Source organism: Aethalodelphis obliquidens, unplaced genomic scaffold, assembly GCF_003676395.1.
Source record: "Aethalodelphis obliquidens isolate GAN/ISIS:26980383/991018 unplaced genomic scaffold, ASM367639v1 scaffold16, whole genome shotgun sequence".
NCBI lineage: Eukaryota > Metazoa > Chordata > Mammalia > Artiodactyla > Delphinidae > Aethalodelphis > Aethalodelphis obliquidens.
In genome coordinates, this window is record NW_020837960.1 from 29,733,210 (window position 1) to 29,759,764 (window position 26,555).

Here is a 26,555-nt window from a genome sequence, read left to right on the forward strand (position 1 = left end):
TGGTGAGGAAGGATGAGGGGAAAGTACTTTACTCACCCTCACCCTAGTTTCCACTGTTCCTACATGGCGTTTTGTACCTTCTCTCAGTATATTATTATGAAGACGGTATTTTGGTATCAAGGAATTGAATCATCATCATCATCATCATCCTGATTATTTTACTTTTTAGTTTGAATCAAACTCAGAAAAGTTGCGTGAACAATACTAACAATGTGGTTTTTTTACCCTAAACCATTTGAGAGTGAGTTCCTGATATGATGTCCCAAGATCCTGGACACTTGGGTAGCTGTTTCCTACCAAAAAGGAAGTCTCCTATGTACTGTATCCATCCAGGTCAGGAAAGTAACACTGATGTGTTACTGTTATCGTAGACCTTATTTTAGTGTCACCAGATATCCCAATAATGTTCTCTATAGAAAAAAGGATCCAGTCCAGAATTACACATTGCATTTAGTATTCATGTCTCTTTAGTCTTTTTTACATTTAGAACAGTTCCTTAGTCTTTTCTTGACTTTCCTTATCTTGGCACTTGAAAATTACAGATTAGTTATTTTATAGAATGTTCTTCTTTGGGTTTGTCTCATGTTTTTGTATGGTTAGGTTCAGGTTATGTATTTTGGGCAGGAATCACACAGAAGTGATGCTGTGTTCTTCTCATTGTGTTCTTTTGAATGGCACACGATTCTATAATATGTGTCAAGTGTCAGGGTTCCTAAGACACTCCTGGATTTGGTGATTGACTAGAAGGACTTGCAGGACTCAGCATGTATAGTCGTGCTCACAGCTGAGATTTATTACAGGGAAAGGGGACAAGTACAATCAGTCAAGGGGAAGCCAGGCCAGCTTGCAAGAGTCCTGTCCCCGTGGAGTCACACAGACGTACTTAGTTCCTCCAGCATCAAATGTGATAACACGGGAGAAGTGTTGTCTCCCAGGGAAGCTCCTTACCAACTCGGTGGCCGAGATTTATTGGGGGCTGGACACGTAGGCATCCTCTGCCTGGCATGTACCAAAATTCCAGCCTCCCGGAAGGAAAGCAGGTGTTCAGCATAAACCATATGATTTGCACAGACAGTTCTCAGGGGCATCGAGACACGCTTGTCAGTTAGGAAACGGTGGGGACACCCCCCAGTCAAGTTCCCAGATGTTAGCCCAGGAGCATCCTCGCACCCGGCCTTTCCGAGGACAGTCTGAGGCCTGCTCTGGGACTCTGTCTTGCACATCCCGTGACTGGTACTGTTCTCTTTGGACACTTGACTGAGGTGCTGTCTCCCAGGATTCTTCACTGTGAAGCTGTGCTTTTCCCCAGTTGTAATTCATATGTATTTTGAGATTGAAAATTTGATGAGAAATGGGGATATTTACAGTTTTTTTCATTTTTTAAATCTCAGTGAGAACTCAGAGATTCCTGTTTTATCCCGTGGGTAATGATTGTCTCGTTTATTTTCATGTTCACATTATCCCGATTTGGCCAGCAGGAGCCCCTTCCCGCTGCCTCCTGTGTCTTTTGCCCCGTCCCTTCGTTCTCCAGCCCCTCTTTACTCTGTAGTGCAACAAGATGTCCAGGCTCGCTTTGTCCCTTCCTTGCCGCCCACGCTGGTACCAGCCGTTTCTCGAAGGAGCCCTGGTTCCTTTTAGGGGGAGAATAACGTTTAAAAACCAGGACCGTGGTATAGGTGTGCTCGTTGCCGTTGCCGTTGCCGTGTCACTGTTCCTGGGCCCACTTAGTGAACAGAGCTGGAGGACATGCGTGCTCATGTGTGTACATATGTACACACATTTACATCTGTGCTTATTTATCTGTTGGTCTATCTGTATCGAAAAACCACAGATTCACAACAGTACCTCCAGTTTCATCCAACACCATAGGGTTTATTCTGGTTTTCTCCTTTTTAATATTTGTAAGCCCTTCCTCTGACAGTACAGATTGGCTCCCATTATCCTTATATATTTAATAGTTTGGTCAGTGCCCCTGTAGGTAGCCAGGCTTATCACCGCACCCCTGCCCCCCAGAAATAAACCTGCATCTGTATGCTCAATGATCTTCAACAGATGGCGGTGGGAAAACTGGGTATCCACATGCAAAAGATTGAAGTTGGATCCTTACTTCATACCATTCACAAAAATTAACTCAAAATTGGTTAAAGACCTAACCATAACTCCTGAAACTATAAAACTCTTAGAAGAAAACATAGGGGAAAAAAAAGCCTCACGATGTTGAGTGTGGCAGTGATTTCTTGAACGTGACACCAAAAGCACAAGCAACAAGAGCAAAAACAGATAAATGGGACGATATCAAACTTAAAAACTTATGTGCAACAAAGGAAACAACGGAATGAAATGACATGAATGGGAGAAAATATTTGCAGAATATTAACAGAATGGGAGAAAATATTTGAAAACCAGATATCTGATAAGAGGTTAATATCCAGAATATAAAGAACTCACACAACTCAACAGTAGAAACCACATCACCCAATTAAAAATTGGGCAAAGGACTTGAGTAAACATTTCTCCAAAGATGACATACAGATGGCCAACAAGCATATGAAAAGATAACGTAACTAATTATCCGGGAAATGCAAATCAAAACCACAGTAAGATACCACCTCACATGAGTTAGGATGGCCACTTTCAAATAAAAAGAGAAAATAATGAGTGTTGATAAGGATATGCAGAAAAGGGAACTGTGTATTGTTGGTGGAAATGTAAAATGTTGCAGCCACTGTGGAAAACAGTGTGAAGGTTCCTCAAAAGTATTAAAAATAGAATTACCGTATGATCCAGCATTCTGCTTCTAAGTACATATCCAAAAGAACTGATAACAGGATTTTCAAAGAGATATGTGCATTCCCATGTTCATTGCTCTAGTATTTACAATAACCAAGAAGAGGTGGAGGCAACTTAAATGTCTGCTGACAGTCACACATGGTCATAGGTCGTGTTCCCCTCACCCCCAGCACCATGTGCCCCAGTTAGTCGTGCTTGACGTTAAGTTTATAAGGGGAAACTGTGGAATTTTATGTACAATTATTAAGCTTTTCTGTGTGGTCAAGACTTGCCCTTTTTCTTTTCTAATATAAAAATTTAAAGCTATAAATTTTCCTCTAAACGCTGCTTTGGCTGTGTTCCCACAAATTTTAACATGTGGTATTTGCGTTATCATCCATTTAAAAATCTATTCTAATTTCCCTTGTGATTTTGTCTTTGTCCCATGGATTATTTAGAAGCATATAGCTTAGTTTCCATATTTCAGGGGGATTTTGCTATTTTTTTGTTTTTTAATTTTTGTCAGGAAAATATATCCTGTGATCTCTGTCTTTTGGAAGTTATTGAGACTTCTTTCATTGTCCAGTACATTAATGAATGTCCAGTTGTACTTGAGAAGAACATATATTCTTCAGTTTGAAATGGAGTGTTCCATAAATGTTGATTAGATCCATAATTTGGTTGTTCATGCCTTCCCTATTCCTACTGACTTTTTTTGTTAGAGAAGTCTGTTAAAGACTTTAACTCTGTGCGTTTATCTGTTTATTTCTTTAATTCTATCACATTTGGTATTTGGTACTTGAAGATTGTGTCCTCTTGATCAGTTGGCCCTCTTTATTATGGAATGTCCTTCTTTTTTTTTTTTGGAATGTCCTCCTTTATCTCTAGTAACACTCCTTGGCTTGGGTTCTACTTTGTCTGATATTAGAATCAGCCAGAGCCAGCTTTGCTGACTTTGTTAATGTCTTTTTCCATCCTTCTACTTTTTAAAAATAGTTTTAAATTATGATTAGATATTATCTAATTATAATTAGATAATAGGAAGGTAAGTACCTCTTACGTCAGTGCAAAATGAACACACCCTATTGTTTTAAAGATGTAAAAGCAAGAAAATGTATATCATAAATTCATCCAAATTTTAATCATTGTGTAGTAGGTAAATGCCATTTAAAAAAATCTAAATGGAAAATTAACTTATAAGTCAGTTTACAGAAGATAAAAATCAATGTCGGGGACTCCCCTGGTGGTCCAGGGCTTAAGACTCTGTGCTCGCAACGCAGGGGGCCCGGGTTTGATCCCTGGTCAAGGAACTAGATCCCACGTGCTGCAACTAAGACCCGGCACAGCATGCATGCATGCATAAATCAATACATTTTAAAAATCAATGTCTATTTCAAACTTTAACTAAAAAGGAAGAAAAAGTTCTCTGTCCTCCCGTTTTTTTCTTCAGCATATTTGTCTTTTGGAGAAAACATTACATTCTGAGACCACTTTTTTAACAACAGTGACAGAGATCAAGAGCTCCCTAAGGTCACCTTTCTCCACACATGTTTGAATGGAAGGAAAACCAGAATCCTATCAATTCTTTGGTGTGTTGGTGGAATTGGTGTTTCAAGCAGGAAATGAACTTCTTTGTTCTTCCTTCTGCTGCACAATCTCCATAATGAATTTGACTCAGCTTATGTATGTGTTCATTTCTTCCTGAGCCATTTCAGTATGAGAAGAATTTTGTGAGATAGTCTCTCATCATCTATAAAATGTGGCTCCACAAATACTTGTGTTTGACTTTATCCTGTGTCTCTTCACAAGTGTTGGGTTTCCTCTGGGAAGAAGTGCTGCTGGGAGGATTCGTGTTCCTCCCGTGTTGTCTGATGGGGCGTGTTTTATAAGCCAGCGTTTGGACATGTTCTGTTTTCTCCATTTGGGCCTTTCCCCCTCTGCTCTGGCTTAATTTCTAAAAGCACATTTTTCCTAACCCCCAGGCCATATCTGTCTCCTCTTCCTAATCTTAACTGCCTGTATCTAATACACTACTAACGTGTTTAACACTTAGAAAAATCCTTGTGGGTTTGCACCTCACTGGACATTTTCAAAGGATAGTTTGCTTTTATTGTTTCGAAAGAGTTTGTTTTAGCAACTCTGTACCAGTTTAATTGAACATCTGATGTTTAAGAGTTGGATTACCGTATATATAAATATATATCTTGACTTTTTTACTTTCCGTAAGTATTTTCCCATGCCATTTAGAAACTTTCAACAACATTGTTTGACGTTGTAAAATATTCTGTTGTGTTTGTATCGTAATGTATTTCAGCGTTTCATGTTGTTGAATAGCTAGGATTCTCCCACTTTTTCACAATATAAAATAACTCCAGAACTGAATTCTTCTCAGAAGTCTTGTATTTGAGGTGATCTATTTAGTTTCGATTACTGAGGCAAAGGCCATAAAGGCTGTTAATTCGTATTGCTAGATTGCTTTCCAGGAACGATTAGGTTTTACATTTATTTTCGCTAATGTTTTCCAAAAGCCAGGTTAATAAACACTTCTGGAATAATAAGCTCCCGCACCACATTTAAGACCTGTAGAATGCAGATCTAGAATGATGCTATAAAATGAGTTGTTTTCACTTCGTTAGAGGCAGAGGTTTAATAAGTTTCATTTTTTAATCATGAAAAGTGTTTTGCTTCACTGAACACACACAGAATTCAGTTCTGTAGTGTTTGTCAAGTACCTACGTGTGCTAGGTGGAGAAATATAATAAAAGAGATGGTTCCTGTCCGTCCGGAGTCCAGACCCTAGAAGAGAAAGACCCGTAATCATCTAAATGTTTTATAGTGTAATAAACTGTACAGATATGAAGTGAGTGTGTAAAGTGCTGATGGAGGGTTGAGGAGAACAGCTATTTGCGCCAGAAGATCAGGCGTCGGCGCTGAAGTGAAATGGGGGAGCAGAGGCATCTCGGGGAGAGGCTGCCCGGAGGGGTCCTTCAGGGCGTTGGGGGATGGGGAGGCCCGTGCTTTACAGGTGAAAGCTTCACTCCTGCGTTTCCAGGTTATTTTGTTCCCTTTCCAGGATGCACGCAGCCACCGCTCTTACTAAGGAGCTGTTCCTTGTCTCTGGCAAACGCCTTTAATGGATGGTCTTTAATGCTTTTCTCACTGTCTCCTGCTCTCAGTCTGTTACTGAATTATATAGCTGAATAGAACAAATGGATCTCAGCCTCCATTCACCTCCGAAGGAGTGAGCGGCCTTAAGGAACTGGTTTTTCCTGCAGCTGGCACAGTGACCTATATTTCAGAAGTACAGAGTTCTTAATAAAGGAATGTACCATCATATCTCTTTGGGAGCCGTACCGAGTGCTGTGTCAGATTATGTGGTTTGGTGATGATGGGGGGCAGGGGCCGTCTTAAGACTCTCAGGATTTTGCTTTGCTAATACAAAAGTCATGGGTAGAAATATGCAAAAGTGGGCAGTGCCAGGCTATGAAAACCATCAACTGTTACTTGAATCGTGAAGTTTGATAGTTCTTTTAAGGACATGGTGAACGTCTTATGAAATTTTGTTTTCATGTTTATTTTAACAGGATGAAAGTTAAAAAGCTGCCCATGATTCTAGCTCTGCATCTGAAAAGATTTAAATACATGGATCAACTTCATCGATACACAAAACTTTCTTACCGGGTCGTTTTTCCCTTAGAACTTCGTCTATTTAACACTTCAGGCGATGCAACCAATCCTGACAGAATGTACGACCTCGTGGCCGTCGTGGTTCACTGTGGAAGGTAACAGGGCCGTGGGCCATGGTGGCAGGATGCTCGGTGGTGGGCAGGTGCACGCACAGGACGCTCGTGAGCCGCTCAGATATGCAGGCCCTTTGGAGGTTTCCGTAGCCCTCGGTGCTGTAGGACGAAAATAAGTTTATTTCAAATGGATATTTCAGATGCATTTTACCATTTCATTCTTAAAACCTTTACATATTAAAATAGTGTGTTATTGCCTGGATTTGATACTTGTTCTTATTATTTAAATATTATTCTGGGAACTTTAAGTCCTGTTAGTTTTTCGTTTCCTTTTTTCTTGATTATTGGTAAAAAAAAAAACACTGCTTAAAGCGATTTTACAAAGTAAGTTCTTTCTGAGATTAATTGGATATGTTCATCATGTTAATGATTGTGAAAAACGCTTTAAAAGGTTTTGTAGATAATCTTCAAAGATAAGCTTTCTGATTTTATAAGTCCGTGTGTTTGTTTCCTGTTAGCCAATAGAGTGTACTATCTCATCTATAGATCTTAATTTATAGAATAGCTCAAAAAATTCTCAAACCACAGGAGTGTCACATAATCAACATTTATATTTGGAACATACAGTCTTCATTGACTGTTTAGAATTTCCTGTAATAATTTTATTTTTTATTTATTTATTTTTGGACACACTGTGCAGCTTGTGGGATCTTAGTTCCCCGACCAAGGATGGAACCCAGGCCCTGGCAGTGAAAGTGCCGAGTCCCGACCCCTGGGCCTCCAGGGAATTTCCTCCTGTAATAACTTTAAAACAGGTCACTCATCCTTTTCCCCCTGGCTGTTGCAAACTTGTACTAACAGCGTGTTGTACTCCAGCCTCTCCTTAGCTGTCCCTCCCTCTCCCAGCTTTCTGCTCAGAATATGTCAGGACAGCTGGGAGGGAGTCCACTTTGTCACAGTCTTTAACCTCCATGGTCTGTGTCAGCCCATCTCCTGCCTCTTATCCTCAGCAGTAATCTTTGCTTTCCATTTTCGGAGCATTATGTTTCTAACGAAAGAGTGATGACATCTGAACAGAGGAAAACAATATCGGGTACCTTACAGAACCCTGGTGTGATGATCAGACTGGAGGTTTATTTTAGCATTAAAAGTGGTGTGTTTTTTTTAAGTTTTGAGGTATTTTCCTCTGCAGTGAAAAAGTACTATCTTTGTGTCATTTTGTCACCTAAGATATTCATCTCAACTGTGGAATCAAAGATCTGAGGAAACTTGGAGGCAGCTTGTTCTTATATCTGAGGTTGCTACTTTTAAAATAGTATTCACCATAAAGAATAATCTGTGTTGAAAATTACTTTAAAGTCTGTAATATAATAATTGTGGTAGAATTATAATTTGATTTTAAAAGTATATATAAGCTTTTATAGTGAGTCATACTTAAACTGGGAGAGGTTAAAAGTCTTTGACGTGTTCTTTGTAAAGAATTTCTTTTAGGGACTTCCCTGGCGGTCCAGTGGTTAGGACTCTGCGCTTCTGCTGCAGGGGACACGGGGTTCGATCCCTGGTCAGGGAACTAAGATCCTGCAAGCCACGAGGCACAGCCAAAAAAAAAAAAAGAATTTCTTTTAAAAGAAATAATCCCACCTTTATTTTTACATTCTTCTAGATTTCTGTATTCCAGATTTGTTGAAAATGAGATGCAGAGGCAATTATAATAATTATAATGGTGCTAAGAGTTAAGTACTTAAAGCTAGCACTAATAATACTAAAAAAAAAGTCATTTGTTTAAAGAAGTTTATGAAGTTGGAGCTTGATTTCAGAGCCAAGGATTCGATATCTTTACTTTTTCAAGCATCACATGGAATTCTTCCTCGAGAAAAACTATTGCCGAGGGTTGAGACTCAGAAATAACTACGTGCGTTGTTTTGTAGTTTAATTCAGCGTGTTCTGCCTGTGATCACCTCTCCTCCCCCCAAAACAATGCTAGAAATTTTTATTTAAATCTTTTATAGAAGCAAATTGGAAAATTACTTCAAAAATAATAATTTTAGGGCTTCCCTGGTGGCGCAGTGGTTGAGAGTCCACCTGCTGATGCAGGGGATGCGGGTTCGTGCCCTGGTCCGGGAAGATCCCACATGCCGCGGAGCGGCTGGCCCCGTGAACCGTGGCCACTGAGCCTGCGCGTCCGGAGCCTGTGCTCCGCAACGGGAGAGGCCACAACAGTGAGAGGCCCGCGTACCGCAAAAAAATAAAAAAATAATAAAAATAAAATAAAAATTAAATTTAAAAAATTAAAAAAAAAAATAATTTCAGGGCTTCCCTGGTGGCGCAGAGGTTGAGAGCCCGCCTGCCGATGCAGGGGACACGGGTTCGTGCCCCGGTCCAGGAAGATCCCACATGCCGCGGAGCGGCTGGGCCTGTGAGCCATGGCCGCTGAGCCCGCGCGTCCGGAGCCTGTGCTCTGCAACGGGGGAGGCCACAACAGTGAGAGGCCCGCGTATCGCAAAATAATAATAATAATTTTAAAAGGCAACAAAGAATTTTATAGTGTAGTCTTATATAAAGAGAATACTGGTTATATCTCTCAAAGTAGAGTACTGATTATTTGCTCCTAAAATTGAATGCCAGTTCAGATCAATGTAGCTTGATCTTTCGGTGGAAAGAATAGGTAAGGAATATTTTTATCTGTTTCAGTTTTTCTACTTTATAGAACGTGGAATATAGGGCATAGAAGAGCAATGCTAATAAACTTTGTATAAAATTTAACTTATTTCTCTTTGTTTTAGTGGTCCCAATCGAGGCCATTATATTGCAATAGTTAAGAGTCATGATTTTTGGTTGTTGTTTGATGACGACATTGTAGAAGTAAGTAGTTTCCTAATTTCTTGTTTTTCTTCAAAGTTGTGTGTGTATTTTGCTCTTAACATTTTCCTTCCAGCTTCTCATTGTATATGACAGGTCTTCAGATTGTAGTCTAATTTCTACTTCTTGCTCCCTAACATCCAGTCCCATTGCTGTAATGGTCAGCTAACCTTTAAAATGTTTAGAGGGCTTCCCTGGTGGCGCAGTGGTTGAGGGTCCGCCTGCCGATGCAGGGGACACGGGTTCGTGCCCCGGTCTGGGAAGATCCCACATGCCGCGGAGCGGCTAGGCCCATGAGCCATGGCCGCTGAGCCTGCGCGTCTGGGGCCTGTGCTCAGCAACGGGAGAGGCCGCAGCAGTGAGAGGCCTGCATACCGCAAAAAAAAAAAAAAAAGTTTAGAATAGGCACTTCCCTGGTGGCACAGTGGTTAAGAATCTACCAGCCAATGCAGGGGACACGGGTTTGATACCTGGTCCGGGAAGATCCCACGTGCTGCGGAGCACGTAAGCCTGTGCACCACAACTACTGAGCCTGCGCTCTAGAGCCCGTGAGCCACAACTACTGAGCCCGCCTGCCACAAGTACTGAGCCCGCATGCCACAACTACTGAAGCCTGCGTACTTAGAGCCTGTGTTCCACAACAAGACAAGCCACCTCAATGAGAAGCCCTCACACCTGCACAGCAACCAAGAGCAGCCCCTGCTCGCCACAACTAGAGAAAGCCCGCGTGCAGCAACGAAGATCCAACACAGCCATAGATAGATAGATAGATAGATAGATAGATAGATGAATAAATAAAATTTAAAAAAATGTTTAGAATAAAACAAGGGAAATCTTCCAACAGCAGAGCTAGTTTAAAAAAAACACTAGGGCTTCCCTGGTGGTGCAGTGGTTGAGAGTCCGCCTGCCGATGCAGGGGACGCGGGTTCATGCCCCGGTCCGGGAAGATCCCACATGCAGCGGAGCGGCTGGGCCCGTGAGCCATGGCCGCTGAGCCTGCGCGTCCGGAGCCTGTGCTTCGCAACGGTAGAGGCCACAACAGTGAGAGGACCGCGTACCGCAAAAAAAAAAAAAAAAAAACACTATTAACAAAATAACTTATTGAGCTATAAGGCACAGTAAAGTATGCAAATTTTAAACACCTTAAATTTTAAACACCTTAAATTTTTACATGTGAATGCGTGCACACACGTAACCGCCATCTAGATCAAGATATAGTATATTTTCAACACCCCAAGAAGCTCCCTTATTCCTCCTCCTGGTCAGTACCCACAGCTTTCCTCCCCTAGCCACCATCCTCTGGAATCCACTATTTTGAATTTTACTGTGTTACTGTGATGAATTTTGCCTGTGTTTGAATACGAGGGGCTCATCCAGTGTGACTGCTTTTGTGTCTGGCTTTTTCACTCATCAGTACCTGTGCAACTCAATCTTGTTGCCTGCAATAGTAGTTCTTTCTTTATTGCTGTCTGATTTTCCATTGTACGGCTGTACCACGTTAGAAACTTGACTTTTTGTCCATTGTTGACTATTACAAGTAAAACTGCCTTGATTATCCTTGTCCAAGTCTTTTGTTGGACATAGGCCCTCATTTTCCTTGGGTATATTTTAGATTGAACCATATGAAACAGCCATTTTTGTAGGTCCCAAATGGTTGACAATTAGTGGTTTCCTATAGTTCAGGGTAGAATAGAATTGCTGGGTCACACACAGGGTAATTGTATGTTCAGCCTTAGAAGATGATGCTAAACATTTTCCCCAGCATCTGTGCCGTTTTACATTCCTCCCAGCTATGAATGACAGTTGCATTTGTTCCACGTTCTCACCAGTACTTGGCGTCGTCCGTCTTTTTAATTTAAACCATTTGGGTTGTGCAGCGCTGTTTTATGAATGAGAAAATGAAAGGCATTATTCTAAGAAAGGTTGAAGATTTTATTGAATTCAAGCAGTTCAAAGAGCTTGTTTTTGTACTAAAGTTTATGTTTTGCCTCACAGAAAATAGATGCACAAGCTATCGAAGAATTCTACGGGTTGACGTCAGATATCTCAAAGAACTCTGAATCTGGCTACATCCTTTTCTATCAGTCCCGGGACTGAGGGAACCGCGATGAAGAGAGACCTTCTGCCTCATTTCTTCTCTGGTTATTTGGGAAAGGATCAAGCACCAGTTTTCCAAGAAAAGAGAAATGCAGGAAGCTCAGGGGGCAGTAGCACACTTTGCACACAGTAAAGCAAAGACTGGATTAACACGCTCTTCCTACCGTGGTAGTTGATTGATTTGCTCAGGTATCATGCTGTCTGCACAGTTCCATACAACGAGGCAGTGAAATCAGAGATACCAGCTCCTCTTGTAAAACAGCCTTCCGGTAATTGACATGCATTTTCTCTTCATTAATTGCACCGATAATGATTGAACTCCTTGGGGGTGCAGTAGAAAGAAAAGGAATCTGTGAGGTTGTACTGACAATTGCAGGAGATGATGTTGAACACACTGCATACATTTGCCTGGTTGAACACATCGAGAAGCAATACTGGGTGGTCTTTTCAAGCGTAAACCAGAAATACTTTTGGGCCCAACACTTGCAGTTGCCTTCCTGATGTAAAGAAACTAACAGATACTAGAATCCAGTGTCAGGAAGACAAATACGTTTGCTTCTCTGAAGAAGCTTATAATAATATACAGTATATGTATATCTAGGGAACAGTTGGTCAAAAGTGGCTTTTTGTTTCCCCAAGGGGAAAGACTGGCTTTGTAATTATAATTTTTTTCCTTATTTATTTTACTTAAAACTGGTAGAGTCTAAGTATTGTATGAAGTGCCCATGATTCTGTCAGTAAATTTCAGCATACTTTTATTAGTTTTTGTCAATTTAACTAATCCTTTTGTTTGTTTCTGTTTTTAAGGTGAATTTGAAACTCTGTTTTAAATCATAAGTTACCTTAAGAAAAATTGCAATGAGAGGAGGTACATATTCTTTTTCGGGAGGAACTGATATCTCTGGCTAAAGATTTGTCCTAGTTGTCAGTCAGTTATTTCATTCAGTTTTAATTTCAGTAAAATTAAAAACTATCCCAAATTCCCTGTCATTGTGGAATGATCTAAGAAGTCCTGGTGCGGCAGTGGTGTGCGGCCTTGAGAGTTCGTCAGTGCTCTGCTTCAGGTTGAGGCCACGTTTGCAAAACTCATGTCATAGCAGCTACGTTACTTTCAAATGTTCTTTATCCTGGAAAGAAGTGATCCATCCCAGCCCCAGCTCCTGGAGAGCTAACAGACCCTGTGAGGGTTACATTTTAATGAGGTCGATCAGAAGTACTTTGAAAGCAAGTCTTTTTTTTTTTTTTTTTCCCCTTCCACCTTTACAGATGTTATTGGAATTTAACTTTGTGTTTAAGACTTCATTCTGTTGGCAGTTTCAAGAAGTAATATGTGTGATGTAAGATGCATGTAAACCGTTGCAGTTGACACTTTGCCATGCATCAAGAAGTTGTCTGACAGTGGCCGAATGTAACTTGCTGAAAATAATTGAATATATATTCAAGATAATAGCAATCAGGCCTTAGATGTTCTTTATTCATGTTTTTTTGAGGCAGGAATCTTTTTCTTTTAATCGTTGTAATTTTGTAAACTTATTTTACTAATACTGTTGAATCTGAAAAACAAGCAACAAAAAATGTTTTGTCTGCTGCTATTATTAACATTTATTATCTGTATCTTTTAGCTCAGGAAATGACTTCACCTGTTCGTTCCATGGATCGATCTTTAACAGGGTCACTTAGCTAATGGGGCTGTTGAAACAGATGTACTGGGAGAAAATGATGATATATTTTGACAGATTGCTTTTTAAGAGACAGTTTCTAAAGCCTTGCCCTGGCTGGAATGGTTCTGGTACAAATTATATGGCCTGCCTGATCCACCACCACCACGGCACAGAGAATCACAGCCAAGAATGTGGGCAAGGTGATAGCCGTGGAGGTGGACGCATTTTTTATTTTGAGAGCTTTAGCCAAATTGTCTTGGAATTTAAAGCGAAATTTCTGCAGCTTTCAGTATGGAGACGAGGAGTAACGTGAAGCTGAACCAGTTTTTCCTTGCGTTGGGCCACAACATGTATGAGAAAGAGAGGTGAAGTCATTTGCATAAAGGTACAGCCTTGGGATATTATGTTGTGTTTGTTTTTACATTTTGCATTTAACAAAACGTACAGTGAAGTAAAAGCCAAGGTTAAATTTCCTATTAAAGCAAGTTCTAGCGTTGTTTTTGAGTTCCATGGTAGTCACACACTGTTCACATCTACACCCTGTTTAATAGGATGACTTGTCAGGCGGGGACGATGGGGTGACGGTTGTCAGTTTTCTGTGTACACTCTGAGTGCAGCTGCATCTACGTAAAATGTCTTGAAGCTTCTCAGAAATACAGTATACTTTAAAAACATGTAGGGTTAGGGTCGGGGGGAAAAATGCAGATACAGTAAGTAAGAAAAGTGACCCATATCGAACGCGTTGTGAGGTTGTGTGCTGGTCCGACTGATGGAACTGAGGGGTGGGTTTCAGTTGTAAATGGTGGCTGATTGCTGTCTAACTGTGTACATGTATGTTGGGATGGCTATCCCATATTTTGTATATTGGAATACAAATTTCTATAAATTATCATAACTGAAAGTAAATATTCTAAATTAAGTCTCACTTCTAAGTCACATGGCTTCTGTCTTGGCGGCTTTACCTTTAGAAGTTGGCTCGAGACAGGAGCCCTGAGACTTTGGGCAAAGAGAAGAGGTGAGGAATGTAATATATGGGTCTCGTCGCCTCTAACCATCCGTGTAGGGTTTTTTCTTTCCTTGATGGCAGTAGAAAGACCTCACTCCCATAACTTACTACTCTTGATACTTTCTTTAAAGCTACTTTTCAATAAAGATTCTCTCATGAGGTATTTACCTGGGAGTTGGGAGGCTAAGGCGCTCAGGTCCTGGCTCTTCAGTGAATTTAACTGTGTGACCTTGGGCAAGTCACTTAACCTCTCTGTGCTTCAGTCTCCCTATCTTGTAAAATGGGAGTAATACCTACCTCACAGGGTTGTTGTGGGGATTAATTAGATATAATGTCTGTAAAGCATCTAAGGTTCTTGAAGAAGGCGCTATATAAATACAAAATAATATCTATTAAAGTTGGTTTATTTGTGCTTGTGGGGTTTTGTGTGTTTTTTCCTTTTTTCCTCAAATGCATTTGCAAACTAGAAGTACTACACACTTCGGACACTGTGTTACTGGTTTTGCTCAGAAGTTACTACTTTTGTGACCCAAAGAGATTTTCCCAGAACACATCCCATTTGTGTAAAATAACATTCCATACGTGCCTGCGTGTTTCTTCAGCACGTACCTTGCATTTATTTGTCTTTATTTAGTAGCATTGTCTTTCCAAAAATCCCAAGTTTAGAAATGTAAACTTAGAATCTCAGAGGGCAAGATATCTTAACAGTCACTGTTGCTAGCACCCCTCCTCCCTTCCAGGGTAGTACTTGCTCCTGTAAGATCAGCACTTGAACTTGAGAACTTGAAGCTTCGTCAACTCTTGAGTGACTGCTGTTTATTTATCCTCACCATTCTTGGGAACCCTGGCCTGGAGGCGCTCTTGTTTATTCACGTCTCTGAAGGACTGTTCTCAGAGTGAACACAGTACCCGTAGGTGGGGAACTGAGATAATCATCTGTATCATGTTGAACTTTGAGTAAATGACACTGTCTGTTTTCAAGAGTTTTTCGTGGACTGTTGAAAAGCCAAGACCACCCCTCCCGTTTTCCAAGTTCCCTTGTCTTCCAGTACCTGTGCCTGTTATTTGAAAGCCCTTCCTCTTCTCCTCATTGATGTGTTTTCTGTGATAACCCTTTTTTTTAAATCTCCAGAGCTGCTGAAATAGCCCATCATTTTTGAGTTGAGCATGTGATAGGCCCTGGACTCAGCATTTTACCTTTTTAAAAGCTTCATCTTGAAGACAGTGTCTATGAGGTTCATTTTACAAAAGAGGAGAAACTAAGGCTTTTCAGAGGTTAAGTGATTTTTCCCAAAGTCACTCAGCTGGAAGGTAGTAGATCCAGATGTCAGTGGATCTGAACCCCTTGTTTCCCTGTGGAAGGTTCTAAATCACTCTCAGGAATTCTCCCTCAAGCAGCCACTATGGACCCCTGATTTCTGAAGAGACAAGCTTACACGATCCATCATATGCCACTTAACTATAATCCACCTTAATACTGGGTTCCTTTCTTAAATTTCCTCACCTGCTGTCAATGATGTGCCCTATAATTAAACTGATCTAGGACTTAAGGAAAACGTCATACCTTCTAATTGTTTTCAAAGAAGCAAAACTCTTTGAAGATCAAAAAAACAGTCCCACTCCACTGAGAAGTCAGTCCCGAATCTGGAGAATGAGCAGAATCACTGGAGGAATCTTACAAACGTTCAGATTCCCGAGATCCATCCCCGAAGATTTTGACTGAAGATGAGAAATCGAGTTCTCAAGGGCTCCCAGGTGATTCTCATCACCCAGGTTTGGGCCTGTGTTAGAACTCACCTGAAGTTCTAGATCAGGGTTTCTATAAGTTCACTGCCAACCTGAAGTTGACCTGTTGGGAGCATTGTCAAAAAGTGAAATCAGGGCTTCCCTGGTGGCGCAGTGGTTGAGAGTCCGCCTGCCGATGCAGGGGACGCGGGTTCGTGCCCCGGTCCGGGAAGATCCCACATGCCGCGGAGCGGCTGGGCCCGTGAGCCATGGCCGCTGAGCCTGCGCGTCCGGAGCCTGTGCCCCGCAACGGGAGAGGCCGCAACAGTGAGAGGCCTGCGTACCGCAAAAAAAAAAAAAAAAAAAAAGTGAAATCATCTAAGGAATACTCATGGGATACTGAAGAGGGACAGAACTCTTGTCTTTACGTACAGCATTTGAAGGGCTGCCGTCTAGGGGGTGTTTTGCTTCTAGGGTTCAGTTGGGACATAGCAGCGGGAAGAGCAGAAAGGCCCTTAAGTACAAGGGAGAGCTCTCTGTTGGCTCAGCAGTGAGAGAAGATAAGACATGAAGCCTCGAGCAGACGCGTTTTACCATTGGCAGGTGGGGTGCCTAGACTGGCTCAGAGGTTGTGCTAGAAAAACAAGCTCCTTCCCACGTGAGGCTGCAGGGACAGGGCGGACGGGGAGCCGTGCATCCTAGGCCAGGGCTCGTGTTCCCTCCACATCACACTGCCCTGCATCTTTTAAAGTAGCTGGACGTCGGGTGCTATCATTTACCGCAGGGAGAATCTAGATTGCACTGGTCAGTTAGGGTGGGAAGCACCCCTTCGCCTGTCCCTGACTTGAAAAGAGGTAGGTGGGTTGAGCAAAGCACACCAGTCTCTAAGTTTCAGGTGGCAGGAGTTGATTTCGTATGCCTTCAGTTTGTGCGGGCACAACGGCCTTGGGTGAACCTACCCTGCATAAAAGACGCACCCCACCGTCTCTCAAAATACTTTCCTTTGGAGAACACTCAGGTTCTTCAGATTTAGGAACCTCCGAATTGTGGCCAACTTGATAGAAAACATTAAAAAGTGACCAAGGAGCGATGGCTCCCCTTGTGCGGTGTTGCAGCCCTTGCCCAGTACATCCTGGAAAGCGCATGTTGGGTCATGGACAAGATTGCGGAAGAAGAGGCGTGATTTTACTGTACTCGGCCGTGTCGTCACAGAGTCTCACCCACTGCAAGGCCCAGGAACAGGACAGTGATCGCATACTGTCTGTGCACATGTTGGGGTGATAAAAGCAATGATGACTTGTGTTGTTTATAACCTATTTACTGAAACTTCTGTTTGCTGGTAGCTTTTCCCTTCAGGAAGGAACCATTTTCCAAATGGAGTTTGTTTTAGGATGCAAAAATGAATTCTTGGGCTTCCCTGGTGGTGCAGTGGTTGAGAGTCCGCCTGCCGATGCAGGGGATGCGGGTGCGTGCCCCAGTCCGGGAAGATCCCACGTGCCACGGAGCGGCTGGGCCCGTGAGCCATGGCCGCTGGGCCTGCGCGTCCGGAGCCTGTGCTCCGCAACGGGAGAGGCCACAGCGGTGAGAGGCCCGCGTACCGCAAAAAAAAAAAAACAAACAAAATTTCTTGGCTGGACTTGACTGGTTAGTTTTTAATAACCTGCCAGAGTGTCGCACTTATTTAAGGAAAAATAAAAAGTGATGATAGGATGATGAGGAAGGTAGACTTACAAAATGGCCTGTCCGTGGATAAGATGATTAGATGGGATCATGGAAGCTTCAGAAAATATAAGCATCTTACCTATTTTCCCAGCATTACATGTATTTATCATTCTAAAAGCCATCTCAGTTATTGCACTCTGCCCAACAGATGTATATTTTAAGTTCCTATCGTGAACCCAAGTATGAGCAATGTAGTGTCTGGACTTCTATACATCATATCTACTCTATTTTACTATATATTAAGCTATTGACGAGCACCGGTTTGAACTTACATTGATTTACTGAATGTAGTTACACAGTGAGATAAGGCTTAAGATCCTATCCCAAAGCAGGCAGGCAGGGGTGGGGAGATTTGTGCTCTGAGAAGCAAATCCTGAGCTGTGGTGTGGAGAGGGGTCTGGAGGGGCCAGAGTGGGTGTGTGTGATGAAGCTTCAGGGCAACAGGACCCTGCCGCGGGCTGGCTCGGGCGCGGGCGAGGGGAGCAGTGTCTAGGAGGACTCCTGGATTTGTCTCACTGGCACAGCTTACGACACAGAAGCCTTCTGCTGAGAACCCTGGAGGAGGGCCAGGCTTGGGGGTTAGGTCATAGTACTCCACGGTATGAATACCACGGTTTCTTTATAAGCATTTGCTTTTTTTTTTTTTGTGGTACGCGGGCCTCTCACTGCTGTGGTCTCTCCCGTTGCGGAGCACAGGCTCAGCGGCCATGGCTCACGGGCCCAGCCGCTCTGCGGCATGTGGGATCCTCCCGGACCGGGGCACGAACCCGCGTCCCCTGCATCGGCAGGCGGACTCTCAACCACTGCGCCACCAGGGAAGCCCCATAAGCATTTGCTTTTAACAAACACACACTGCCTGGCAGTTCGGGGAGGCCTAGCCCTGATGGCCGGGGAGTCACTGGAATTCACACGCCCAGGATCTATTAGCCTCTGTCCCACATGCCACGGGGCAAAGCTTTAACAGTAGAATTTGAGATTAGGTACAAAGTTGAAATGGCTCTTGTACTTCTGAGGTAATTACTCTGTGGCCAGGGAACTCCCAGAATGTGTTACGAGGTCTACAGTGATTCCGAGGTATTTAATAGCCGAGGACAGATTGATAAGCTTAGCAGCCTCATGGTGAAGAATGTTGGGTGTCTTGAAAGCTTTTATTGGAAATGAATCGTATCTATCCTCTGCTCTGGCATAAATAATTTCCTTCTATGGAAAGGTGATACGTCTTAAGGACCGTGGAGGGGCTTTAGAACGAGAGAAAAAAAAATGCAGTTGAAGGGCAACTTGCAAAGTTTTCAAAGGAAGTTTTGTGAAGTGAATTTACTGCTAGACAGATTGAAGTCCAGTCCGATGAATCTGATGGACCTGCCCCAGGAGCCGGGTGCCACTCTGTGAGATGCAGGTGCTGCAGTCCCATAGGAGGAGGGCTGATTCCAGGGCAGCCTTGCAGTCCCCAGTTCACTGGTATCAAACATGCTCCCATTCTCTCCACGGGGAACTCTTGTCAGAGATAGCTGCTGATGCGTCAAGTTTCTCTGACACAGGTCTCTTGGTATCTTTCCCAGCACCACTCTAGATCTGAACTGGTGGTCACTTGGTGACCGTAATGTTCATTGCCTTCTCCTTTATATGCCGAGCTAATCAGACACACATTAAGTGGGCAGCGAGCCAGCCCTTCAGAGCCTCAGGACCCAGTCCCATAGCCCATAAGCCTGCTTTCCTCATTTATAAAATGGCAAAAGTAAGGCCATCTCGTAGGAATGTCATAAATGGAATTGAGATACATGTAAGATACACCTGGTACAGTTCAGGGCGACAGTCCCTCAACAGCGTTGTCTAGAAACTTCAGCGGAAACCTAGTACTGATTTCTTAGATATTGAAGAGTTATTATGTGAAAAGCATCACTTCAGTTGTTGCAGGGGATGTAAAGATGGCTAAGACGCCATTTCTGTTCTCACGGCGCTCACAGCATAGAAAACAAGCTCATAGTTGAAGAAGAAAGACAAAACGTGAGTAAAACGTTCTTCGGCTTCCGCAGGAGGTGTCAGAGGAGACTCACGTGGTTTAGAGCGCATCCCAGCCCCGCTCCACGTGTCAGCTGAGCAAACGCCGGGCTTCATTCAGCTCCTCGCCTGTGAAATAGACATCACTGTGGATGCTGCCTGAGGGTCCAGAGGGAGAGGATTGCATTGCAAGGGCTCAGCCAGTGCCAGCAGGGATCTATTGATGCAGCTCCTGTGATTGAGCGCCCACTGTGTGCCGCCAGCTTCCAAGAGCACAGAGTGAGGCCTTGTGCAGCTCAGTGGAGGAAGCAGGCAAGCCAGTAATTAACTGCAAGGATACAGAGTGTGGAGAGCCCTGATGGGGCCGTAAGTAAGACAATGCAGGAACACAGAGGCAGAGCATCTAAATCAGACTGCAGGCAGGGAAGGCGCCCAGAGGAAACGCCACTTGAGCCGAGCTTTCCAGGAGAAGTGAGGGTTATTCAGAAGAAGGAGGGGATAGAGAGGGGACGCCTCTGATTATAAAGAAGACAGTATGTGAGAAAGTGCTGTGGACAGGAAGCGTCACGTCCTTGGGAGGTGCGGCTGTAGTGTGGTCAGAACCAAGAGGCAAGGAAGGTAGGGCTGTAAATCCAAGAGCGTAAGTGATCAGGTAAGGAGTCTGGATTTTCCTAAAAGGCAGAGAGGGGACCTCGGGAGGGTTCTAAGCAGAGGACTGATTTCTCAGAGCGACGCTTGCGAAGAGCCTTTTAGTAGATTCCTCCTGCCTGGAAGAGGAAGACCAGTGAGAAGGCGGTGGTCATCCGGCTGAGAAGGCGTGAGAGCCTGGCCAAGGGGCGGCTTTGGGGGTGGGGGGCGGGTTTGGGACACCAGACGCTGAGATAGGATCTTTAGGACGTGACTGCCGTGGTGGGGTTCCTGCGGGTTCTCTTGCAGGCCGTTTGGTCCCTCTCTTCACGCTCCGGTGGGGCAACCTCACCTACTCCACGCCTCCGACTATCAGCGATGCTAGTGACAAATCTTTACCTGTTGCCAAGGTGCCTTGAGCTCCAGGCCCTTCTAGCCAGCTGTCAAGTGGGCCGCTCCATCCAGATGTTACACAGACACCTCAGACTCAACTGGCTCAACCCCCATCCTGCCCTCACTCACGTACACAGGTCAGAGACTGGGAATCGTCCTCCACGCCTTTATGTCCATCCTGCCAATACATCCAGACCTCAGGTCCTCTCAGGACGACCCTCTAAATCTCCTGAGCCCACCTACTTTGATATCTCTAGGCCATGGCTTTGGTCCAGGTCGCCACCACCTTGTGCCTCCTAATCAGCATTTCGGCCTCCAGTCCTGGCCTCGGTAAATCCGTTCCCCACAGTGAAATTTGAGGGCTCCTTTTTTTTTTTAATTTATTTATTTCTGGCTGCGTTGGGTCTTCATTGCTGTGCCCAGGCTTTCTCTAGTTGCAGTGAGCGGGGGCTACTCTTCGTTGCAGTGCGCAGGCTTCTCATTGCGGTGGCCTCTCTTGTTGCGGAGCACGGACTCCAGGCCCACGGGCTTCAGTAGTTGTGGCTCGTGGGCTCTAGAGCGCAGGCTCAGTAGTTGTCGTGCATGGGCTTAGTTGCTCCGCGGCATGTGGGATCTTCCCGGACCAGGGCTTGAAACCGTGTCCCCTGCATTGGCAGGTGGATTCTTAACTACTGAGCCACCAGGGAAGCCCCTAAGGGCTCTTTTTAAAGCACGCACACTTCCTGAATACATGCTGGAAGAGCTCATCTAAAACGCACACATGAAATGGGACCGAGCTAGTGCGGAACGAGATCGTGTGGCTGATTCACTGGGAATTCTCAACACGAGCTGCTTCACTGCTGTGTCTGAAACGGAGCAAGTGTTTTGCTGAGTGCAAATGTCTGAATATTCATTAGGTGGAGATTTTGAAAAATGGCTTAAAAATTTTTACATCCGTCTTCTGTGCACATCATAGAATGTTTCCTGGAAGTAGTCAAGGGAGAAATCAGACAGCCAACTCCTTGTTCCAATGTCATTCCCTGGATAAAACCTCTTTGCCCCATTGATTTGAAGAAATGGCACCTCCATCAGGTCCTGAAATCCCGCATGAACTTGGAGCTCTCTGGGGCCCTCTCTTCGGCTTCCAGACCTGCCTGTCTAGTCCCAGGACCACATAGCTGTGAACCCCATGGTCTTCACGTCTTAGTAGCACTTCAGTGAAAAATAATACGGACAAGCATACAGGAGTGCCTAGTGCTTTCCGTCTCTGACTATTTAATACATTTCAGAAAGTATTTGGGCACTGATTTTTTTTTCACAGAACGCTATTGGCGTCCTGTGGAACACAGGCATTCCCTGGATTTGAGAAATACTGAACTTGTACATCTTGCTTTAGAAAGGCCCAGCAGGCCTGTTGACCCAGGAGGAGGTCAGACTCACGCGGCTTTTACTGTGCACCTGCTCTGGCCAAGCATCGTGCAGGAAAGTGTTCAGGTGTCTCATCTCGTTTAATCCCCACCTCAACCCTTTGGAGCAGCGGTCATGCCCTCTGTTTTACTGGGAAGGGTGGGAGATTCAGGGGCTGTGTTCCGACGAACGTCTAGTACCTACCGAGCAGCGTGCCAAGTGCTGGGGTGGAAGGCTGCTTCTGCCCACGCCCTGTCCTCAGTCACGCTGCACTGTGGCTGCAGCCCCAGGAACAGGAGTGACAGGGCGACTTAGGGAGCACTTGTGAGCAGGCCGGGGCTCGCCCTACCCTCGCACCGCCTGGCGCTTCTCCCCTGCGGGAGCTGGGAAAGAGGGGGCTGGGATCTGGACCCAGGAGACGCTGGGCTCGAGTTTGCAGCCTGCACAGTGGACCGCCCTCACCCTACCTCCACTCCCAGGCCCAGCTTTTCTGCCCCGGGCCTTAGAGCGGGCTGTGCCCTCTGCCCTCATCCTCATCGTACCCTCACGGATCCCTCAGCAGGATGTCACTGCCGCCCTGGGCCGTCATGTCCTGGGCTCTCCTGGCCACCAGAGGGCCGTGGCCGGCCGGGCCCCCTGCGGGCAGGATGGAGCTGCCTCTCAAACCCAGGACCCGCCACGGCGAGGCCAGCTGGGTAGAGCAGTGACGTTTACGTGATGCAATAACGCAATACGGCCCCCACCAAAGTCCTGGGCACGCGCCACACCTGCCCCCATCTCCCTCGTTTACTCAACAGATACTTACAAACCTCCCGCCGAGACACGGGGCTAAACATCAGATTTATCCGTTGTTTCCATGGAACAGCGTCTCGGGGTTCAGGCTGCGGGTCCAGGGTTTGAGAGCATCAAAGTGGAGAGATCATCACAAACTCTCAAAGGGAAGTAAAATGTCTGGACACACCATCCAACCATGTTGTTAGAGGAGGGTCCTTCCTGCACCTGCACTATGGACGCCAGCGCCCCTGACGCTGTGCACGTCATTGACCTTGACCGCTGAAGCCTAATTCTCCAGTTTATGAAAGGATATTACCTTCGTGAGCAGTGTGAGACGGGATCAGAGTTCCGTGCAGGGCAGTGTTTGCACAACTCAGCCCAGCTCTTTGGTTTCCCAGCAATTGTTACGGAAACAAGAGCCGGTGCCGCGATCCACTGATGACTCCGGAACAGGGCGGGCAGACTGGGGGTGTGGGGAGACGGGAGGCCGCTCCCCACAAGTGCTTCTAGCCTAGTGCCGTGGACCCTTCACATCTCAGCAACTGCTTCTGCGACAGAGCAATCCTTCATTTTGATATTTTACGCACGTAATTTGGTTCCATGCGGGAGTCTTGTCAGACTCAGGCAGTGATCCCCAAAATCAAGGCGGGGTGAGTTGAATGGGGGAAATTATTGTTTTCTCAGGGATTAAAATAAACAGAGAGGATGGGTTATTACATACTCAATAATGTTGGCCCCTTGATTAAAAATACAAATGTAATTCAGCTCAAAATCATCCTCTAGTTTGCTGTTCTACAAAATTAGATTCCAGTCATAAACGAGCTGACTCTCTTAAACACAAGCCGTTTCCCTCACGTCAACCGTCTCTGGAGAAACAGCCTTCCTAGCTTGGATTTTCCATGGATGGAATTTTGGCCAAAACATGACTAATCTGCTTCCTACAATCATTAAAGGCTAAGAGGCAACATGGCAGAATGGGGAAGCTTGGACTTTGGAATCGGATCAACCTGGATTCTTTACCTGACCCGCTGTGTGAGTTTTGGTCAAGTTACTTAACCTTTCTGAGTCTATTTTTTCAGGTAAACAAATGAAATAAATTAAAACATTTAAAATGAGGATAACAATGTCTACCTTATACGGTTGTTTTTAGGTGTTCAGATACTGTATATAAAAGTGCATAACATAGTACTTGGCAAAGATTAGGCCCTATGGTAACCAGTACTATTACTAATGCTTAGTAGAACTCAGATTAGAAGACTGTACACATTGGTTCCAGAACCCAAGGGCTTTTTCTTCATCGTAGAAAGGAAAATACACTAAGCCAGTGGTTCTCAGTTTCTGCAGCTGATTAGAATCTCCTGGGAAACCTCCAAAGATTCTGCTTTTTTTTTTTTTTTTTTTGCGGTACGCGGGCCCCCCCACTGCCGCGGCCCCTCCCGCCACAGAGCACAGTCTCCAGACGCACAGGCCCAGCGGCCACAGCTCACGGGCCCAGCCGCCCCGCGGCACATGGGACCCTCCCAGACTGGGGCACGAACCCACGCCCCCTGCATCGGCAGGCGGACTCCCAACCACTGCGCCACCAGGGAAGCCCCAAAGATTCTGCTTTTAACTGATCTGGGATGAGGCCAGGTGTTCTTCTTCCCTTTTTTTTTTCAACTGAAGAATAGTTGACATACAATATTATACGATTTCAGGTGTACACCATAATGATTTGAATTTATATACATTATGAATTAATCACCACGGTAAATCTAGTAGCCATCTGTCCCCGTACAAGCTTATTACAGCCCTATTGACTATATTCTCTGTGCTGTACGTTACATCCCCGTGACTTACTTACTTTACAGCTGGAGGTTGGTACCTCGCAATCCCCTTCACCTATTTCAGTCATCCCCCCCACCCCTCCCTCTGGCGACCACCTGTTTGTTCTCTGTATCTATGAGTCTTTTTCTGTTTTGTTATGTTTGTTTGTTTTGTTTTTTAGATTCCACATATGAGTGAACTCATATGGTATTTGTCTTTCTCTGCCTGACCTATGTCACTTAGCATAGTACCCGCTAGGTCCATCCACGTTGTCACAAATGGCGAGATTTCTTAGGGGCTCACGTATCTTTTCCAATTAGCGTTTTCATTTTCTTCAGATACATACTCAGAAGTGGAATTGCTGGATCGTATGGTAGTTCTATTTTTAAGTTTTTGAGGAACCTCCGTAGCGACTGCACCTATTCACATTCCCACTAAGAGTGCAGGAGGGTCCCACTTCTCCGCATCCTTGCCAACGCTCGTTATTTCTTGTCTCTGACAATAGCCCTTCTGACAGGTGTGAGGTGATACCTCATTATGGTTTTGATTTGCATTTCCCTGACGATTAGTGATGTTGAGCATCTTTTTATGTGTTTATTGGCCATTTGTATGTCTTCTTTGGCAAAATGTCTACTCAGGTCCTCTGCCCATTTTTAAACGATTGTTTGTTTTTTTGATATTGAGTTGTGTGAGTTCTTTATATATTCTGGATATGAACCCCTTATCAAATATATCGCTTGTAAATGTCTTCTCCTATTCAGTAGGCAGCCTTTTCATTTTGTTGCTGGTTTCCATCACTGTGCAAAAGCTTTTTAGTTTGATGTAGTACCAATTGTTTATTTTTGCTTTTGTTGCCCTAGCCCGAGGAAACAGATCCAAAAACATATTACTAAGACTGATGTCAAAGAGCCCGTGTCTTCTTCTAGGAATTCTGTGTTTCCACATTCTTTTAAACATGCACTTAATGCGCTGTCAGGGCTGAGAAGCCCTGCTCTGCGTCCTAATCAGCTGGGACAGGCTGACCAGACGTCAGGAAGCCTCACAGTGGTATTCGCTTGGGGTCTGGCCTTCAGCCTCATACGTTCAGAACTATCTTATCAGAACCCTCGAGGTCATTGGTCTTGGAGAGACAGACACATGGTGAGATTCAAATGGAGAGGTCTGAATGTCGTCTTATTAATTTATGATGAAGAATATACCTGTCAAACTGACCAAGTATATGTGTTGGCCTGAACAGCATATTTTCCCTCTAAGCAAACTCCTAAGGAAGCCACGTGACGAGGAAGGACTCGGAACAGAGGAAGTGGCCCCGTGGTTTGAACGTTGACTGCCGTCGGGCCTGAGATCCCACGAAGGGTATGTGCCCTTTGGGAAGGCTGGATGCACCGGCCCTCTTTGCCAGGTCCTCTGTCACCCGTGAATCGGTCTGCACGACATGTCGTCGGTTTGCTTCCAGATCACCTTTGCAGGTCACCATTATCAGGTCATTCAGAAATGGATTCCAGAATGGGAGTCAAGGCAGCAGAACTAGCTCACATCTGGGTCTAACAAAATGACTGGTCATTCCATCAGAGAAGGGGGAGGTCTGGACCGTGGCTCTGTTTATTTATTTTTTTAATATAAATTTATTTATTTTTAATTTCGACTGCGTTGCTGTGCACAGGCTTTCTCTAGTTGCGGCGAGCGGGGGCTACTCTTCGTGGTGGTGCGCGGGCTTCTCATTATGGTGGCTTCTCTTGTTGCAGGGCACAGGCTCTAGGGCGCATGGGCTTCAGTGATTGTAGCACGTGGGCTCTAGAGCGCAGGCTCAGTAGCTGTGGCTCACGGGCTTAGTTGCCCCGCGGCACGTGGGCTCTTCCTGGACCAGGGCTTAAACCCATGTCCTCTGCACTGGCAGGCGGGTTCTTAAACCACTGCGCCACCAGGGAAGTCCCTGTAGCTCTGGTTTGATGAGAGCAGGTGTCATAAACATACATATGAGTGCCCCAGAGG

At 44.7% G+C, this 26,555-nt stretch overlaps 1 protein-coding gene across 1 annotated transcript in view; it reads left to right on the top strand.

The window, feature by feature from the left end:
• USP12 (ubiquitin specific peptidase 12) overlaps positions 1–14,544 on the top strand; it is a 77,860-nt gene extending 63,316 nt beyond the window's left edge. Inside the window, exons 7-9 of the mRNA XM_027116634.1 lie at positions 6,354–6,551; positions 9,293–9,371; positions 11,364–14,544. Coding sequence (XP_026972435.1) covers positions 6,354–6,551; positions 9,293–9,371; positions 11,364–11,465 — 379 coding nt within the window. The 3' untranslated portion in view covers positions 11,466–14,544. The remainder of the gene's footprint in view (positions 1–6,353; positions 6,552–9,292; positions 9,372–11,363) is intronic.
• The last annotated feature ends 12,011 nt before the right edge of the window (positions 14,545–26,555 follow it).